This window comes from Helianthus annuus, chromosome 16, assembly GCF_002127325.2.
Source record: "Helianthus annuus cultivar XRQ/B chromosome 16, HanXRQr2.0-SUNRISE, whole genome shotgun sequence".
Taxonomy (NCBI): domain Eukaryota; kingdom Viridiplantae; phylum Streptophyta; class Magnoliopsida; order Asterales; family Asteraceae; genus Helianthus; species Helianthus annuus.
This window is the reverse complement of record NC_035448.2, coordinates 20136440-20156704: the sequence shown is the minus strand read 5'-3', so window position 1 is coordinate 20156704 and position 20265 is coordinate 20136440. Positions and strand designations below refer to the sequence as shown.

At 40.5% G+C, this 20265-nt stretch overlaps 1 protein-coding gene across 1 annotated transcript; it reads left to right on the top strand.

Moving 5' to 3' along the window:
- Positions 1 to 5841: 5841 nt before the first annotated feature.
- Positions 5842 to 19938, top strand: LOC110915736 (50S ribosomal protein L19, chloroplastic). The gene is made up of 5 exons (XM_022160481.2): positions 5842 to 6021; positions 18348 to 18599; positions 18678 to 18764; positions 18869 to 19002; positions 19656 to 19938. Exons 1-5 carry the CDS (start codon positions 5887 to 5889, stop codon positions 19756 to 19758), a joined length of 711 nt encoding a protein of 236 aa, XP_022016173.1. The 5' UTR covers positions 5842 to 5886; the 3' UTR covers positions 19759 to 19938.
- The last annotated feature ends 327 nt before the right edge of the window (positions 19939 to 20265 follow it).

The window sequence follows — 20265 nt, the reverse complement described above, 5'->3', positions numbered from 1 at the left end:
GGACCAGGGCTAGGGCGAGTTTTTCAAGGGGGGATATTTGGTTTCAGCTAGTTTTAAAGTTTTGCTGAAAAAATAGACGGGTACCTGAGCCTTGTCCCTTTCAATGGTGAGGACTGCACTGATGGCTTCGTCGGCGACTGAGAGGTACACCGATATGAGTTCCCCAGTTTCTGGTGCTGCAATATCTGGTAGTGAAGCAAGGTGCTGCTTCATTTGATTGAAAGCTTCCTCAGCCTCATCGGTCCATCTGAAATCTTTCTTATCTGAACAATTCTTGAGCGTTTTGTAGAATGGTAGAGACCTTTCGGCCAGTTTTGAGGTAAAACGCTTCAAGGCTGCAAGCTTCCCATTCAAGCTTTCAACCTACTTCTTGGTTCTTGGTGGTTTAGCTTCAAGAACAACTTTTACTTTGTTGGGGTTGGCCTTGATGCTTTGCTTTCCAACAATATGACCCAGGAATTTTCCTTCATCAAATCCAAACGAACATTTTTCCGGGTTAAGCTTCATGTTGATTTTTCTAAGATTCTTGAAGGTTTCTTGGATGTCATCAAGCATCTGGTATTCCGTTTTGCTTTTGATCACCAGGTCATCGACATATGCTTCCATGTTTCTACCAATTTGGTTTTCGAAGGCTTTATCGACGAGTCGTTGGTAAGTGGCTCCCGCGTTCTTGAGGCCAAAAGGCATCTTTTGGTAACAGAAAATGCCCTTGTCTGTGTGGAAAGTCGTCTTTTCTTCATCCTCTTCTTTCATGAGGATCTGGTGATAGCCCTTGTATGCATCAAGAAAGCATTTGAACGGGTATCCCGTGAGGGAATCAACCTTAAGATCAATTTCTGGGAGCGGGTAGCAATCTTTAGGACAAGCCTTGTTAAGATCCTTGAAATCTATACACATTCTCCAAGAGTTGTCGGGTTTCCGGACCATGACAGGATTAGCAATCCATGATTGATACTTAACCTCTCGGAGAATGCCAGCTGATACAAGCTTTTCAACCTCTTGGCAAGCTGCCAGGCTTCTTTCGGGTGCCAAACTTCTTTTCTTTTGAACCACTGGCTTGACATTCGGTGGTATTCTTAGCTCATGTTCAGCAATGTTTCGAGGGATCCCGGTCATGTCTTCGGGAGACCAGGCGAACACATCGCTGTGATGTTTTAGCAGCTTTTCAAGGTATGAAAGAGTATCTTGAGAGAGGTTGGGGTTGACCCTTATCCGCTGTTCGGGGTACTTAGGGTTGATAACTAACCCCTGCTTGTCTTTCTCGTCATTAGAACTCTCTCCTTCGATCAGGTAAGCTTCCTGAGAGGGTTGAAGGGTTGCAATTCCTCTCTCAGTGGGAAACTTGACAGTGCCATGGCCAACAGATACAGCCATGTAAAATGCACATTGTCCGGGCCTCCCTATGATTACGTCGTAGTTGGAAGGGATGTTGATAACACGAAGGTTAGTGATCGGGTTCTTTCCTTTGATCCCTCCTTAAGACAGACATCAAGGGTTATTTGCCCCAAAGGCTTCAGGGTTATGTCAGCGATACCCTTTATGGAGGTCCCGGAGGGTTGAAGCCTTGAACGCTCCTCGTTGCTTAGTTGATTGAAAAACTTCTCGAACATGATTTCAGTGGCTGCTCCCGTGTCTATGTATGCTTTGCATGTTTGTAAGGTACCCACGATGGCTTCAACCACAAGGGGACCAGGGAGCGGGTCCTTCCTTGTTGGGGGGAAGCAGACACACTGAAGCTCCCAATCCTCCAACCGTCGCTTCTTGTAAGGGACCTTTTCGTCAGAATATACCATGTTTACTTCCTTCCCTTTGCTTTCAGCCATCTTGTCTCGAACTCCCTTGACCAAGTGGGCAAGTTCTCCTGACTTGACAGCCTCTTCAATTCTCTTTTTCAGCTGGAAGCAATCGTTGGTGTGATGTCCCTTTTCTTCATGGAATTCACAGAACTGAGTGGAGTTCTCGTTTTTCCGACTTTTGGGAAGAGGCCTGGGAGGTCTGAAGTTTTGCTTGACCTCTTCAGTTGCCAGGATTTCTTGAGGGGTTTTGATGAGAGGAGTGAAACTCATACTCTTATCTCTGCTTGGAGGGTTTCGCCCTTCAACCCTTCGAGGGTCTGAACCCTTTGAGCGTCTGTCGTAAGAGCTAAAGTTTCCTCTCTTTCTGGCTGGGCTGCTGCTTCGCCAACCAGAACCCCTTTTTCTTTGTTCTTTGATATCAACAGCTTCCTCTCCTCGGATGTGAGCCTCGGCTCTTTCAAGGGCTTCTTCCAAGGTTTTGGGTAGAGACTTGTTGAAATCTCGTGTGAGATACTTAGAGGTTATGGCGTTCATAAAACCGGCAACCCTCATTTTCTCATCAGCCCCCACGTAGGTTAGCCCTTCTTTCTTGTACCGTTCAATGAATGCTCTTAGGCTTTCATCATCTCGTTGTTTTATCTGGAAGATCACTGTCGCGTCTTTAACGTATCTCCTTTGTTGGGAGAAGTTTGCTAGGAAGCCTCTGCTGAGATCATCGAAGCTTCGAATGCTTTGAGCAGGTAGGTCGTTGAACCAGATTCTAGCGGACCCAACAAGAGTCTGCATAAACATTAGGCAGCATTCAACGTTCGTCCATTTTTCTATTCGAGCAGCACCAGTGAAGATCTGAAGATGATCTTCGGGATCTTCAATCCCATCATACGTTCTGATGTGAGCTGGCATCTTGATTTTAGACTGAAAATCATAATCAGCTATCTGTCTAGAAAAGCATGAAAGGTTACTTGGCTTGTAAGGTTTAGCCAGGTCTTCTTCATGTCTTGTACCTACGTTGTTGTTATTGCCATGGTTTCCCTGGGTGGCAAGCACCTGATTGATGAAGTGTTGCCAGGGGAAGTTGGCCATCATCTGAGACATCATGTTGGGTATGAAATTGAAACCTTGAAGGCTTCCCGGACCAACTGAGCAACTTACCCCAAGAGGGGTGCTGGCCACAGCACTTCGTGCTAAAGGGAGCACGGATAGGGCTTGCTCCCATGTGGTAGTTAGAGAAGTGGGACAATTGGTCACCGGGGATTGTAGGAGTTGGTCGAGTGTTAACTCGTGTCCCAGAGGAGTACCACTAACAGTTGGTTGGGAAGAGAGAATAGGATGAACAGTGGGGTTTGTCATAGTGGATAGATAAGGATGAGGGTTTGAAGGGTTGCTGGGACCAGCCTCACCTCTTGTAACAAAGGGTGGTAGAGGTGGCCCAGGAGACAACGTTGGCTCAGGTTCGTCGTAATCTAGACGAATCCTTATCCCTTTTTCCCTTTCTCTGTTCACATGTTGGTTAAGAAGTGATCTCAGCTCAAGGAAGTTATGAGCGACCCCCTCGGGGGTAAGTTCAACGCGTGTCGGAGTGTCAGACACACCAACGTTGGGAGACGGAGCTCCAGATCTGGATGGGGTTGGTGTGTTAAAGGTGAGGAACTCGGGTGTACTCCCCGGAGTTGAAAAAGGCGTTGTTATCGTTGTGTGAGCTTGACCACTTCCCGGGGTAGAGGTGTTAGGGATCTGGTTTACCTCTCCCGGAGATCCACTTTCTGACATAGTGGTTTGGAATGGAAGGAACTACACGTACCAGGTCTCTTTTGAGGAGAAACAGCGGCGTAGCCCCACGGTGGGCGCCAACTTGTTGATGCAACAAACACGGGACCAAGGATGGTAGCGGGGCTGGTCAGGCAAAAGGGCTGAAGGGTTCAGTTTTGCCTAACGCAGGTCGCGGGGTCCCTCCACGTTTGCAAAACGTGGAAGGAGGTTCACTAGTATGTTTGTATTACTTGCTTTGAAGTTCTTTCTCCAAGGCCGGCTCGGATCCAGAAAAGAAAGCAAATAGAATGAATGAGATGATTCTGATGAAGAGTTATTTGGAAGTGACAAAGAACTCTTTGAATGACTAGAGATTAAGGAATCTTTGTGCTTTTCGGAATGTCTTTGAAGTGTTTATGAGCTGTCTTCTTATAGTGGAAGACACCTCCCGAAATGGTATGGACTATACTAGCGAGACCTGTTTGCTTATGGAGGGTTTCCCCTTTTGGGGTTGAAGGCTTTGGACCACTGGTTAATAGAGTGTGCTTGTGCAGACCTACTCTGACTTTGTGAGTTGGTGAGCGTGAGTTGGTGGGACGAGCTGTTAGACATGACTAGTTACTGTTTCTCGATTCCCTTATTTTACAGCTTTTCATCCGATGAACCTTTCAACCTTTTAAGCTCTTTGCATATTAATCATTTTGTTTATCCTTGGACTACCCCCGTCGTCAACACTTGAGTCATAACTTAGGATTTCCACTACAAGGTAAAGTCGCTCCATCTATCAAGCTACCAACCCCTTTATAAAAAAAAAAAAAAACAAAAACAAAAACAAACCATTCACACCATAAAAAACCATTCCAAAATTCTTCTTATTTAACATGTGAATTATATCAATAGTAAAACTAACTCAATGAGTTAATGGACTTCTGAGACCACCGTTAATTAATTGGTGTCATTTAAAGATTGATCAGGAATCTAAACTAATAAATTGAGACATTTATTAGCAATTAGAAACTTTTTTTTTACGGTTTATATCACCTAGGTAAGTCGCGTGCCTACGACCTACACACCTCCGGTTCGAATCCCCGCGCATACAGGCTTTTCAACCCCTCGCCCGAAGGCTTCGCATGTTTTGCATATCACGTGGATCAAACTTGGAACACCCGGGCTGGAACCCACGCAAGCGTGTTAAACCCTCCCACCTGGGCTGGCCATCATTGGCTGATCATCCTAACTAATGTTTAATAAATGGAATGAGTAATATTTTCTTTTAAAAATATTATATATATATATATATATATATATATATATATATATATATATATATATATATATATATATATATATCGTTGACGAGCTTTGACGAAGAGTAACTTTACGTGTTAAACCCTCCCACCTGGGCTGGCCATCACTGGCTGATCATCCTAACTAATGTTTAATAAATGGAATGACTAATATTTTTTTTTTAAAATATTATATATATATCGTTGACGAGCTTTGACGAAGAGTAACTTTATTTTTATAATAATATATAATATATAATTTTTTATTATTTTATTACTTAATATATTATAATAATTTATTATTATGTTTAATTTTAATAACATTTTTTCTAAATATATATTTCCTTTACCTTTTTTAATAATTGTTTTTTTGAACATATATTAATTTATCGATTAATTTGATACTTCTTTAATAATTTACGTTTATAACTTTTTTTCTAAAAACTTAAGTACGTAGTTGTGCTTGATTTCTTTATCTGACATTCCGTTATAAATTTTGTTAAAATCGAAGTTGTACTCAAAATAAAATATTTATTGGTTATCATAAAACGATACGATGATAAACTAAATCGTTCTAATGGTTTGACTTTCTAAAAAACATGTTTTATTTTCAAATCACATTTGTTTTACATTATTATTTTTACATTATTATTTGCACGGTTTCGCCGCAACGCGCGATATAAAAAAGCTAGTTAGTATTATAGGTGAATAGTATAATAGTATGAGTAATATTTTCTTTGAAAAAAAAAAAGATAAACCTTTCAATTTTTCTACTCCAAAATTTACATCAATTTCTATGATCCAAATAAAACCCTTAATCACTTACCTTATTAACATGATCCAAATAAAACCCTTAATCACTTACCTAATTAAAATTTCTTTCACAAATCACAATGCCGATAAAAATAACCCGATTCGGTTTGTATGTTGCCGGACTCGGGTGTCATGACCCATGTTCCTTGAGGGGCATTTTCGTCAAATAAGGCTGGGATGATAAACCTCCTCGTATTGATGAGGGTTTTGCATCTGTCGCACGCCGAAACTGATCGGAAGAAATGCAATCGTTTTGTGGTAGAATCAGATTCATCGCAAAGAACGCCATTAATTGCCCCCGCCGCAGTCTTGATTCCTCATCTTCTAGGGTTTGCTCATCTCAAGCCAATGGCCAGCTCCTCTTTTCGCCACTGTTGGTAATTTTCTTCTCTTTACTTATTTGATTTCAAGAAACTATGCAATCAAATACGCAAGCATCATGATAATCTAAAGGTTTTGTTTTTCAATTTGACCTAATCGAGGCAGTTTGTTCTGGTCAAATAGGCTGCAATTTGGTTTGATTTGGATTCGAAATTGTTCTAGTAGGATTACTGTTTTTATGATTCTTTGAATATGCTCAAACTGTTTGATGATTAATAGGTCAAAGCCGGTAAGGTGGTTTTTGAGATTTTGATCATGTTTTTTTTTTTTTTTTTTTTTTTTTTTGAAGAGTTAAGATTTTGTTTTTTTGTAGATTAGTTGATGTGAAGTGAGATGATATGTTAATGTGTAGATTGAAAAGTTGTGTTGAACTAGTGTAGGTTGTTGATTACATGGAATATGTGTGTGCGGTTTTCTGTTTTTTGATTGAATTAGGGCTTAGTATTGCCAGAATTTGAAGGAATTGTAAACATTTAGGGCTGTAAATTGTGAGATCTGGATTTGAAATTGTTCTAGTAGGATTACTTTGATTTTATGGAATCTGTATGCGTGGTTTTCAATTTGTTAAATTTTGGGCTTAGTATCGTCTGTGATTTGCCTGAATTTTGAAGGAACTGGAAACATTTTTTGATGTAGTTTGTGAGATTTTTATTTGAAATTGTTCTAGAGGATCACTGTTTTAATGATCCTTTGACAATTTTATGCAACTCCGACCCCCACTGGCACCAAATTAAGAAAGAACAAAAAGTGAAAAAAGCAAGACAACTGAAAATTTAATACTATCTAGTGTTAGTTACAGTGGGCTGTCTCCAGAAAAAAAAAATTATGACTTTTTGATGATATTGGATTTTGGATTTTGTTTTCTCTTTCATGTCACTTGTCAGACGATGCAAACATATAGAGGGGGCGCAACCTGTTTGTATGAAAACATCAATTTGGGTTTTTTTTTTTTTTTTTTTTTTTTTTTGCAGACATATAGAGGGGGGCCCGATCCGTTTTGAGCCATCCTCTAAGTTTATCAGTTACCCAATATGCCCAACACATCTATTTTGCAACCTAAAGACGTTCTGAATGTTTTCAAATTGGTTTGACAAGTTCTGTGTGAGAATCCTTTAGAATCCATGTGACTAATTGATACTAGATCATGTAGGCTCTAGCTCTAAGCTTGTTCAAGCCAACTGAGGCACAAGATTTGGCCTCTAACTTAATGAAACTTATTCATTTATCCTCACAATACTCATCATCATCATACTCGGTAAATCCCACCAATAGCAAAGCTAAGGTAGGGTCCTCTGGGAGGGTAAGATGTAGACAACCTTACCTCTGCCCCGTAGGAATCGAGAGGCTGCATCCAGTGAGACCCCCGGCTCGATGGTAGTTTTGCATCAAACCTTGGACATAAGGCACATAACACTCGGCAATTAAGACAAAGGCCAATCAGTGCATGTGCTCCCTTGTTTTTCGGCTATCAACGCCACCACATGATGCATGATTAACCATCCCCCTCTTTTAACATTGTTTTCATGAAATTAGTAAAATAACGTTAAAATTAGTGCACTCTCACTTTTGCCCCCCAAACGCTCACACATATATACATTACTAGGTTAGAACCCCGTGTATTACACGGGTTGATTAAATATATTTTTATATAATAAAAAAGTTACATCTTTAATTACTCGTGTATAACATAAGTTGAATAAGCATGTGTACTACACGGCTTGAATAAATATAATGTAATCAGTTAACACACACAGTCGTCAAAATACATTTTTGGTAAAAAGAACTTTGATATACGATTTACATATCAGAACATTTTACTTTGTTTTTTTTTTTATTTTTCTATTATTAGGTTATAAACTTGTGTATTACAAAAATTATAACATTTTACTTTGTTGTTTTTTAATTTATAAACAGGTTAAAAACGTGTGTGTTACATGTGGCCGGATCAATAAAATATTAAATAGTTATTATTATTAAGTGTAAAAAATAAAAAATAAAAAGCCTCAGGTTCTCAGCCACCCAAATATACATTCAGTCCAATAAATCCACTTATTTCTTCTTCCCCTATTCATGGCCCATTGCTTTGTACCTAAATATTAGTTTTTAGTCTTCCCTATTTAATACATGTAATCTCAATCAAGTAATCAAAACTAAAGAGGAAAACAATTACAGAAAATGATATGCACTTTTCAATTTGAATTCACATACAGAACTAACGTGAGGCTATCAACCTGCAAATATGGTTTGTTTGGCATTTAGTCAGCGAAATGTGGGCTGGATCTCTCCTCCGAGTGGATGTTGATAGCTCGGAATGAAAAGAGGTTTGCTCTATGTGAATGGCCCCATAAATTTAAGAGATCCAGTTGTGTTTAAACTACATCTCCGGTGAAAACAGAGGCAATTTTGCTTGGTTTCAGGCAGTTTTGCGTTTGCACCACATCTCCGTTCCATTTTGCGAGTCAGTTGATGTCGGTCATCAAACGATAGTGGGACCCCCACATGTTAGGCGTGTGAGAGAAATAAACTGAGATAATTAACTTGGTTAGTCATAAAGGATTAAACCAGCAACAAAAATAAACTTAAAGGATGTTTTTAGCAAGTTTTGAACCTTAAGGCTGGAACCTGTAAGTTTGAGAAAACATAAAGGACGTTTTGTGCAATTTACTCGCAAAATAATAAAATAAAGATAAGTATAAAGATTATATTAGAAGATAAATATAGAGATATAGTTATAGATAAACATCGACTTAAAATATGAGATAAATTGATAAATTATTTTAAAACTTGTAATTTTTAAGATAAATATAAACATAGTTATATGGCGGGAAAACTAAAAAGTAGATGCCTCTCGTATCGACACGTGTCCATCAATTGGTTTCTTTTATTATATGTATAGATATGCGCATACCGCAAGCAGGGCGTATTATCCTCACAATACTAAACAATGTTATTATCTATCTAATATCTTGTATCAGTTCTTGTCTTCATATAGGATTAGGGAAAATTCTGACATTAACATGCCTTCTTGCCAGCACTAGCATTGTCATCTTCATCAATATTAGCAGTTAGCTAAATCTGATTGCATTCATTTTACATCGTGTACCTAAAACTCGTCTTTGTATAGGCGTATAGCGATCTGGGATTTAAAAAGCGCTGAGGCGCATCAAGGTAAATACAAGAAGCGCTCAAAAAACGCAGATTTTAGGGTTTTTTGGCCTGAGGCGCGTGCCTCATGTACTTGGGGGTGTTTTTATGCAGCAAAGTTATGTACCTTTGGGTTTTTGGCTTGTACATGTAGGTTAAATCATATAAAAACCTTATTTATAGCTATATTTTGGGTAAGGGAAGCTAACATCCTATGGGATATATAAAAAATTACTTAATCGCCTTGCGCCTCGGGTACGAAAAGCCAACCGCTTTTGCGCTTTGCGCCTCGGCTTTAGACCTTGTCACTTTTGTGCGCCTCACGCTTTTAAAATTTAAGATAGCGATTAGTGTACAGTATATACTTTACCCAAGGGGAAGTAATCAGTATACGTTTTTCTAGAGCTCCAGTTGTGTGATAGTCATGATCATAGTTGTCAATAGCGATCGTAGCGATCGCTATAGCGTGCTATGTAGCGTATAGGTATAGTGTCGCTATTAGGGTTGTAGCGATGGATAACGACACCTTATTTTTATTTTTATTCTTTTAAATATAAATAGCAATTAAATATAGCTATGAAATAGCTGGATTTTAGGTTTTTGTTAAATATATGTGTAAAATAGCACATATACCAGAGTATTTTATCGCTATTCGCTATGTAGCATATAGGTACCTTATCGCTACTTGTCGCTATTCGCCATTAACAACTTTGATAACACACATCCAAACACCCCATAAATGTGGCTTAAATATAAGTGCAATAGGCTTTGACTGTCTGTTAGGCGGTGTAATAGACGAACCACGTAAAATTTGGTGTTCTCTATGTTTCTGTTTGTTGTGCATCGTGTTTGTGTTTGCGTGTGACTGTATTTCAGTGGAAACATCACAGAGCTGCAACAGACAGCACCCCGATGCTGCTGTGTTTTGTTTCATCTGTGATACCCAATCCTAGCACCGAGTTCTGTCAACAACCGCCAACCTTGGTTTTAAAATGCGCGATGCGCTCCGATGCGTTTTGATCCCAAAAGCCGATGGGCAATGCGCAATGCGTGATGCGCGCGCATCACGTATGTGAGGCGTTTGTTATTTAAAAAGAATTTTATAGATAATATTTTAACTTGTTAACTTTAAACAATAAAAGTTTAAGAGATTAAAATAAATAAATACAACAAAATAGCTCTAGTACCATGAAAGAAGTTCAATATAAGCAAAGTAAGCCTTGAACTCTTAAGTGTACAACTAGTCTATGCAAAAGGTACAAGTAATCTATGTAGGAGCTCATTTAACAACTTCATCAGCTCATTGTACAAGCTTGTTAAGCACATTCTACAAGCTCATTGTACAATTTTACTCAATAGTGGTCGATTTCAGAAAAAAGCGCGCACCAGGGCGCATCATGCGAGCGCATCAGGAGCGCATTACGCGATTTAGAGTGCATCAGCCTCGGCCTCGTATCATGTAATCGCAGCGCATCATTCGCACCACGCATTATGCGCGCGTTTTAAAACCAAGCCGCCAACAACCGTCAGCCGCTGCCACATCAGCAGCCATCGCTGCAGCCGGCAGCCCTTTTCTCCGTAACTGAAACTGTTTGCTTAATTAAGATTCCGTTCATCAAAGATTTCACAAATGTGGAGTCTGGACTCTGGAGAATGTTATTTCCACTCCCTTGATAGCATTCCCTGTAGACTGATTACACAACCTAACTTAATAGAATCAAGCTTAACGTTGTTTGAAGTTTTGCTTGTAATAGTTATTTGCTAAAGATTGGTATCAATTGTATATTGATTGTAATTGTAATTGTAATTGTAATTGTGTGAATGATACAATGTAGGACAAGATATATATAGATATTCTAGACCTAATCTAATTAAGGTAATACAATTAGCGCCAGCTGTATTAATATTCAGTCTAATATTCCCCCGCAAGCTAAGGCCGGGGACCGACTCTTAGCTTGGACTTCAGAAAGAGAAAGCGGTCTGATGGCAGCGGCTTTGTGAAGACGTCAGCTATTTGATCATTTGTAGAGATATGTTGAACACATAGTTTTCCTTGAGCAACCTTTTCACGAACGAAGTGAAAGTCAACTTCAACGTGCTTTGTTCTAGCATGAAAGACAGGATTAGCGGATAAGTATGTTGCCCCCAAATTGTCACACCATAAGTTTGGAACAGAATGCATGGGAACTCGAAGTTCTGCCAGTAATGTTTCAAGCCACGTTAATTCTGCCACCGTATCAGCCATGGCTTTGTACTCCGATTCTGTAGATGACCTCGAGACAGTCTTTTGTTTTCTTGCAGACCAGGAGATGAGATTTGATCCAAGATAGATAGCATAGCCCCCTGTGGAACGACGGTCATCAGGGCAACTTGCCCAATCAGCATCGGAGTAGGCACTCAAGGTATTGAAATGAACATCCGTGTAGGCATGCAAAATAGAGGATGCAGATTGGGTAATGACAAGACCCTGATCGGCAGTTCCATGAAGATATCTCAAAATACGTTTAACTGCGGACCAATGATTTTCAGTGGGAGCGTGCATAAATTGGCAGACCTTGTTAACTGCAAAAGTAATATCAGGACGTGACAAAGTAACATACTGTAGTGCCCCCACCATTTGTCTGTATCTAACAGGATCATCAAAAGGAGAGCTGTCACCAAGAGAGAGAGGAGCAGTAGTGGTGCATGGCGAAGGAACTGGTTTCGCCTTGGAAAGAGATGCCCTGATCAATAGATCATTAATGTATTTTCTCTGAGATAGGATAATATCAGAACCTCGGCGAGCCACTTCAATACCTAAAAAGTAGGATAAGGGCCCCATATCTTGTATTGCAAATGTATGGCTTAGACTGTTGACCACTTTATTGATGGCGGCATTGTTATTCCCTGTCAAGATAATATCATCAACATATACCAGCATATACATGAGAGTCCCGTGAGAGGAATAAATAAACAGAGAGGGATCCGTCTTAGACCCTTTGAAGCCAAGAGACAACAATGCGGAAGACAGCCGCTCAAACCAAGCACGAGGTGCTTGTTTCAGACCATACAAAGCCTTATGAAGGAGGCACACGTGGGCTGGTCTAAGTGGGTCAATGAACCCTTGGGGCTGTTTTAAATAGACCTTTTCTTTCAAATCTCCATGTAAAAAGGCGTTTTGCACGTCTAGTTGTCGTAGCGGCCATTGTTTGGTAACCGCTAGAGAAAGGACAACTCGAATGGTGGTAGATTTGACCACGGGACTAAAGGTTTCTGTGTAGTCAATACCAGGTTGCTGATTGAAGCCCTTAGCCACCAGGCGCGCTTTGTAGCGCGTAATTGTTCCATGTTGATCACGTTTGACTTTGTAAACCCATTTGCAGTCAACAATATTAGCTTTAGGTGGAGATGGTACCAGTGTCCAAGTGCCATTCCGTATAAGGGCCGAATATTCATCTGCCATAGCTTTACGCCAATGAGAATCTGTGTTGGCAGTGGCGAAGGTGGTGGGTTCGGTGGTGGAGGGAGATGGAGTGGTATGAAAGGATGAGGGATTGTATGGATTGGATTGTTTAGGGTTTTGTCGTAAGTTAGATGGACGAGAGCGGTGGGTGGGTTGAGATGGTTCAGTGGTGGTGTTAGTTGGTGGTAGAGGGATAGGAGTGGGAGTGGGATCTGATGGTGAGGAGGATGTCGGTTGAGGATCGACATTCTGGTGTGTTTGGGAGTATTTTTCAAAGGCAGGGATGGTGGGACGGGTGTTAGTTTGGCGAGAGTAGGTTTTAGGTGGAGGGGTGGGAGGTGTAAGGTGATGGTCGACAGGAGGGGATGGAGGTGGCTGGGTAGGGAAATCAGGTGTAGGAGTAGGAGTAGGAGGTGTAGGGTATGAGGATATGTACGGGCTAGAATCGGGCTGTGAAGAAGGTGAAGGAATAGAGGGTTGAGCTTTGAAAGGAAAAGAGGTTTCATTGAACCGAACATGACGGGCAATGTAGATGCGTTCGGAAACGGGATCAAAGCATCGGTACCCGTGATGAGATGTGCTGTATCCAAGAAAGATACAGGGGATGGACCGAAAATCCATCTTGTGTGGATTGTAAGGACGCAAATAGGGATAACATTGGCAGCCAAAGACACGAAGAAAGGAAAAGATTGGTTTCCGTTTAAAAAGGTGTTCAAACGGTGAGACGATGTAATTGGAACGTGACGGCATACGGTTTATGAGGTAGACAGCAGTTTCGAATGCAAAATGCCAAAACCGTTGTGGTGTATCCGACTGTGCCATGAGAGTGAGACCGGTTTCAACAACATGACGGTGTCGTCGTTCAACGACACCGTTTTGTTCACTTGTGTGAGGGCAAGATAGGCGATGTATGATGCCTATGGAGGAGAAAAAGGTAGAGAGGTTCCTGAACTCCCCTCCCCAATCGGTTTGGACAGTTTTTAGTTTGGTTGAAAACTGTCTTTCAGCCATAGTGACGAATTGTTTAAAGGTTTCAAAGACATCAGATTTACGTTTTAATGGAAACAGCCACATAAATTTAGAGAAATGGTCAACACATAATAAGAAATAGTTATGACCATCGAAAGACGGGACAGGTGCGGGTCCCCAAACATCACAAAACACTAAATCAAGAACATGTGAACTTTTGTTTTCAGAAGATGACAAATGTAATTTTGTAGATTTTCCAATGGAACAAGAGTCACAATGCAAAACAGAATCTTTATTGGAAACTGGTAAACAATATTTAGAAAGCATGGAATGAAAAAGCTGGGAGTGTGGATGTCCCAATCTTTGATGCCATGTAGAAGCCGGTGCACGGGTTGTTGAAAAAGCGACTTTTGGGATTGGTTGATTTTTGGGAAGATGAATTGTGTAGAGCCCACCGTCACTTGGACCCATGAGGAGGGTAGTGCGTGTAAACATGTCCTTCACAGCAAAAAAGGTAGAGTGAAATTCAAAGAAGACATGATTATCGTGACAGAATTTTTGAACAGAGAGAAGGTTTTTCTTAATTTCAGGCACATGTAAGATGTTGGTTAATTGAAAGGTTTTGTTGGGTGAGTAAAACTGTTTAGAACCAATATGTAAGATGGGAAGAGGAGTACCATTGCCAACATGTAGATTGTCATCACCGTAGTAGGGCTCGGCAAAGTCAAAATTCGTCATATCCGGAGCGACATGGTTACTAGAGCCGGTGTCAGGGAGCCATTGAGAGGATGCTTGTGACCGAGTGTCGGCATAATTAGCCGAGGGCTGCCTGGACCGGAAGGTAGATGGGTCGCGGTTCGGGCATTGAGAAGGAAGATGGCCAATTCCGCACCTGTTGCAAGTGCCATAAACCGTATTCTGGTTAGATGCCCAACTAAACTGACCTGGATTAGGGCGAAAACCTCCATTTCCTTGGCTGCGATTCTGATGTGATCCACGTCCACGTCCCCTGTTGTAATTGTTGCCACGTCCACGCCCTCGATTTGTATAGAAAGCCGCTGGTCCAACAGCGTTTAAGGACGAGGATGGCATGGTAGTAGCGGGCTGAAGTTGCAGCCCTAGTTTGGAAACAAGCTGTTGAAGGGCCTGCATTGTATCGGTGGGAAGAGAAGGATTCTGACTGCTGGAGGTTGTAAAAGCCTGTGCTGGACCAACCTCGGGGGCTGATTTCTTGATCATGTACTCATAATCTGCTAAAAGACTAGGGAGTTCAGAAAAGACAGCCGTGAATTGACGTGTTACCAAGTTTTGTTTAATCGGGTTGTATTCATCGCGGAGACCCGAAACCACAAGCATCACAATGTCTTTGTCTGACATTGGAGATCCGATGTTTGCTAGGGCAGAGGCATACTCTTGTGCCCTAGCAAGATATGCACCATAAGTTTCATCGCCCTTCATTTGTATCTTCATCAGCTGAGTTTTGAGGGTAAATTCTCGTGACGCTGTATGCGGTGCATAAGCGCGTTCAAGAGCAAGCCAGAGATCACGAGATGTTGTACCTTGTACGTGTTGGAAAGATGCTTCAGAAATAGTTGACATCAACAGCATACGAACGTGTGCATCGTTGGAAATCCAAGCCGTGTAACTAGGGTTAGGAGTGGAGGCTGCTGCAGTTGTCTCCTTTCCAGTGGCAGCAGGTGGCTGGATCAGGGGTTCTGGACAGAGTATTGTGCCATTGACATAACCAAACAACCCGTTTGTAGTGAGAAACGGCTGGATCATGGCCTTCCAATAGCCATAGTTGGTCGGGGTGAGAGTAAACCCGAACTTGTGGGAGTTGTGTGTGGTTTTATCAGTAGAGGAGAACGGCTCAATCAAAGACATTCTGATTGTTTCGATAAAGAACAGAAAGAACAGGGGCTGATCGAAAATCACAGCAGAGGCTGTGATGATGTCGGCTATAGAGAGACTAGGGTTTTCCTAGCTCTGATACCATAAAGATTGGTATCAATTGTATATTGATTGTAATTGTAATTGTAATTGTAATTGTGTGAATGATACAATGTAGGACAAGATATATATAGATATTCTAGACCTAATCTAATTAAGGTAATACAATTAGCGCCAGCTGTATTAATATTCAGTCTAATATTTGCTTGATGCTTAGAAATATGTGTTTTTTAGTTTGGTGACAAACTAACAATGTAACATGGGATAGTTTCAACTGTCAATATTAAATCTTACAAGATAGTTTGTATTTTATAAACTACCACTATTTAGTATATGAAAACCGGGAAGTTAGTTTCTTAGTACTCTATTCTGGACACAGCTTTGGATGTGGATACTTGGCTACCGTAGTTGTCAATAGCGAGCGTAACGATCGCTATAGCGCGCTACGCTGCGTATAGTTCTAGGCTCGCTATTAGGGTTGTAGTGATAGATAGCAATAATAGCGATTTTTTTTTAATATAAATAGAAATTAAATATAGCTATAAAATAGCTGGATTTTAGGTTTTTGTTTAGTATACATGTAAAATAGCATATATATATACCAGGGTATTTTGATATAATATACATATAAATTTAAAAAAAAATTCTAGTGTATCGCTATTTACAAAATAGTCGCCCGCTATTTATCGCTATGTAGCATATAGGTACCTTATCGCTATTTGTCGCTATTCGCCATTAACAAATATGGTCATGATATATTACTATTCATCAGAGTTGCATTTTTGTCTCTGATAGGAATCATACTCTCGTTATTGTCATTTGTCTATTCTAGGAGGGGGTTAAGTGTAATTGCTATTTCTATAAATAAGGATCAATAGTCATTTAGGAAGGTAGGAGAGATTTTAGGAAGTTGTTAGGCTCTTGCATTAGCATGAGAAGGGCATAGCCCTGGACCACTTCGGTGGCTAGTATTTGTATTTTCTTCTTCAGTTTACCAAATATAATTACAGATTTACTTTCATCATCTCCATTAAATTCTGTTACCTATCATTGGTCCGACCTGCCTACTCTGCTCTCCATCCGTTCAATTTCAGGATCTGTGTTTCCTGAATTTTCGGATCTATCTTCAATCAGATCCCTGAATTTTCGGATATTTCTCAATTTGAATCCGATATCCCTTTATTTTCGGATCTATCTTCGATCAGATCCCTGAATTTTCGGATCTCTCTTCAATCAGATCCAACGTCAGCTTCAACATCGTTCACTTTTCAATTCCAATTCGTTCCAGATCTGCTTCAATTGCCGCATCTTCTTCGTTTGATTTCATTATCGGATTTCAGTTCCGATTTCAAATCAATCACTGGTTTCACCCTCTGTTCCTGTTCGAGTTCCAGATCTCTCCAGTTCGTTTTCTTTTCTGATACAATCTCCAATATGGTGAATATCTCTACTCGTTTGGACATTCAGGATCAATTGCTTCAGCAGCTTCAGAATGATATGGCAAATCAGTCTTCTCGATTGGATTCCATCACTGATACCGTCGATGCGTATCGGGCGGAATCCGCTGAATTTCGTAAGGTGATGCTCGCTTGGATGAGGGTTCAGGAGACAAACCACACCGATCTTCCACCAAAGTCAGGGCTATCAGATTTGCTTGGTTCGGGAGTCGATTCCGGTGAGGTATTTACTTCTTCTAGTCTCACATCTGCTTCCAATGGGGATTTGTCTGGTGATTGCTCGGCTCTATTAGCTCAATTGGAGGCAATCGTGTCCAGATCTGAAGCACGTTGGTGTGATCCAACGATTTCACGTATTTCAGGTTCCAGCTCTCAATTGCCGTTTTCGATGGTTTCGGCTGATGCTAAAACGTTTGGCGCTGGGAATTTAGGGTCGCACAGGGCTGATTGGGCTACATCAGATAGTTTGCAAGGAAAGTTGGGCTTGGACACTATAGTGGGCCTACGTATTCAACAGAAAATGGTTGTGGATTTGGGCTCTACACGTCTGGGATCGCCGGGTGACGTACTTACTTCAGCAATTCAGTTTCTGTTTCGTGACACCATCTATTCCGCATCACAGTTGGTCTCTTGTCCCTTGCCTTCGGTACATATCTCTATCCAAGTTGCTGGGAAATTCTTGCTGGCGGGGATGATAAAACCCCCGGTTTTTGTCCCAATTTCAGTTCCCTTTGACAGGGGGAAATTTTCGCTCGAATTCTACGATCGACGTTCAGGCTGTAAGGAAGGAATGATTCCCACTAGTCATCTTTGGGTGGTGCATGGGCAGCCTCGACCACCTGAGTCACTCTCGAAGAAATCTACGCTTGAATGTCAAGTCAGTTGTCGTTCCCAGTCTTGAGGGCAAGACTGTTTTGAAGGGGGGAGTAATGATAGGAATCATACTCTCGTTATTGTCATTTGTCTATTCTAGGAGGGGGTTAAGTGTAATTGCTATTTCTATAAATAAGGATCAATAGTCATTTAGGAAGGTAGGAGAGATTTTAGGAAGTTGTTAGGCTCTTGCATTAGCATGAGAAGGGCATAGCCCTGGACCACTTCGGTGGCTAGTATTTGTATTTTCTTCTTCAGTTTACCAAATATGGTCATGATATATTACTATTCATCAGAGTTGCATTTTTGTCTCCAATTGCAGTCCATGTTTGTATAAAATTGAGTACTTTAAAGAATTATAAGCCATTTAATCGGAATTCGTAGATGATTTCTCAATTTAAGCTTCAAAGAACATGCAGCCACTTGTGAACTTGTGGGTTGAGTAATAAGAATATAATGTTTTTTACTTCTGAATATTTTTTTTCAGACAAAAAGTTATGGATCCTCAAGAGAGTTACCAGCTTCATGCAAAATTACCGGCATGCCCTCAGTAGCATCACCCTACAGAGAATCCAAGCCGGGCTTCTTTTTGGGGTCTCAGATTTTGACTAACAGGGGCATTACAACATCAAATGTTTCACAAAATTCTGACCCGGAAAATGCTTCGGCTACTCCCGCTGAGGTTACACCTCGCATCAAATTCAAGAGGCTTGATAAAACAGCCAGACACATAATGCAGGCAGGCCTATATTCATACTCACTACTTTTTGAAAGACGGTTTTGCAATCCTTATTAAGTAAACGTAGTTTATTTTCAGATACTTGATAGAGAAGCAGTGGAGGAAGTGCGCACACATAGAGAAATACCTGATATAAGGCCAGGTTATATAATCCAGCTCAGATTGGTAAGAAAAGTGTTACAAATATGTGGATATAATTGTAATTAAACTTATGTAAACATCGATCTTTTATTTATTATATTATAATAATATAATCTGTTGAATTGCAGGAAGTACCCGAGAATAAGAGACGTGTGTCAACAGTGAAAGGAATTGTGATAGCAAGACGTAACGCCGGTCTAAATACGACAATTAGATTAAGAAGGATGGTTGCAGGAGTTGGGATCGAGTCTCTGTTACCTCTGTAAGTGTCTTAAAATATTGGAATATTGGATTTTAATAATCCCAACTATTCGCCGTTGGCCGCCAACAGTCCCAACTTTAAAAATAACCACTGACAGTCCCAACTATTAACATATTGGCCTCCAATGGACCCTAACTAACAGAACCTTAACGCCGTTAGTCGCCGGGAAAACATTTTTGGCCGGAAAATTTATTTTTGGCTGGAAAACTCAACATTTTCCTCCCAAACCTCTTTGTAACCTTATTACGGACCTTTAGGAACCTTTTTCTAGTAAAATCCCCAATTATTTAAGTCGCCAGAAAACTCTTTTTTGCCGGAAAACTCAACATTTTCGTCCCAAACCTCTTTATAACCTTAGATCGGACCTTTAGAAACCTTTTTCTGGTCAAAAACGGTTTCCGGCGACCGAAGACTAACGGCATTGGAGTTCTGTTAGTCAGGGTTCATTGGTGGCCAATATGTCAATAGTTGGGACTGCCAGTTGTTATTTTTGAAGTTGGGACTGTTGGCGGCCAACGGCGAATAGTTGGGATTATTAAAATCCAATATTCCTAAAATATTTTTACTTTTTTGCATAACTAATTAGCGGAACAAAGCTTTTTACACACATGCTTGTTGGTTGTGCTTCTGAAATAAGCGGTTTAATGATGCAGGTACTCACCAAATGTCAAAGAGATACAGATTTTGGACAAGAAGAAAGTGAGGAGGGCAAAGCTTTACTATCTCAGGGACAAAATGAATGCACTCAAGAAATAGTAACCGCCACAATGGGTGGGTCTGGTTGCTGCGCGTCAAGTATTATTTTTGCTTAGCGAATTTTACAATCTTAAACTTATTTCCTTTTCATATTTTTGCTTAGGATTGTTACAAGTGAGACCGATCTTTTGCTTAATAATTAAACTAGAGTTGTGTGTTTTATGCATTTGATTAGTGTTATATGTTGCGACCTGTTCGAAACCATAAAAGCCCTAACAAAACCGAACCGCTTGATGAGTTCTTTTCATCAGGGATGCTGAAATGAGCTGTAGTTTTCAAATATTTTGAATGATGACTTCCACTCAGTAGAGTTCTCTTCTCTAACAAATGTGTAAACTTGTGAATGTCAAGTTAAAAGTTCACCTAAGCTACTGTGAAAGCTTGAAGAATAACGCACGAAAAACTTGCAGTTCAGGTATTGACACGAATAACGCACCAAAAACTTGCAGTTCAGGTATTGATGCTTAATGGGTGTGATTTGAGTGGATGTACTAACTAATCAATTCT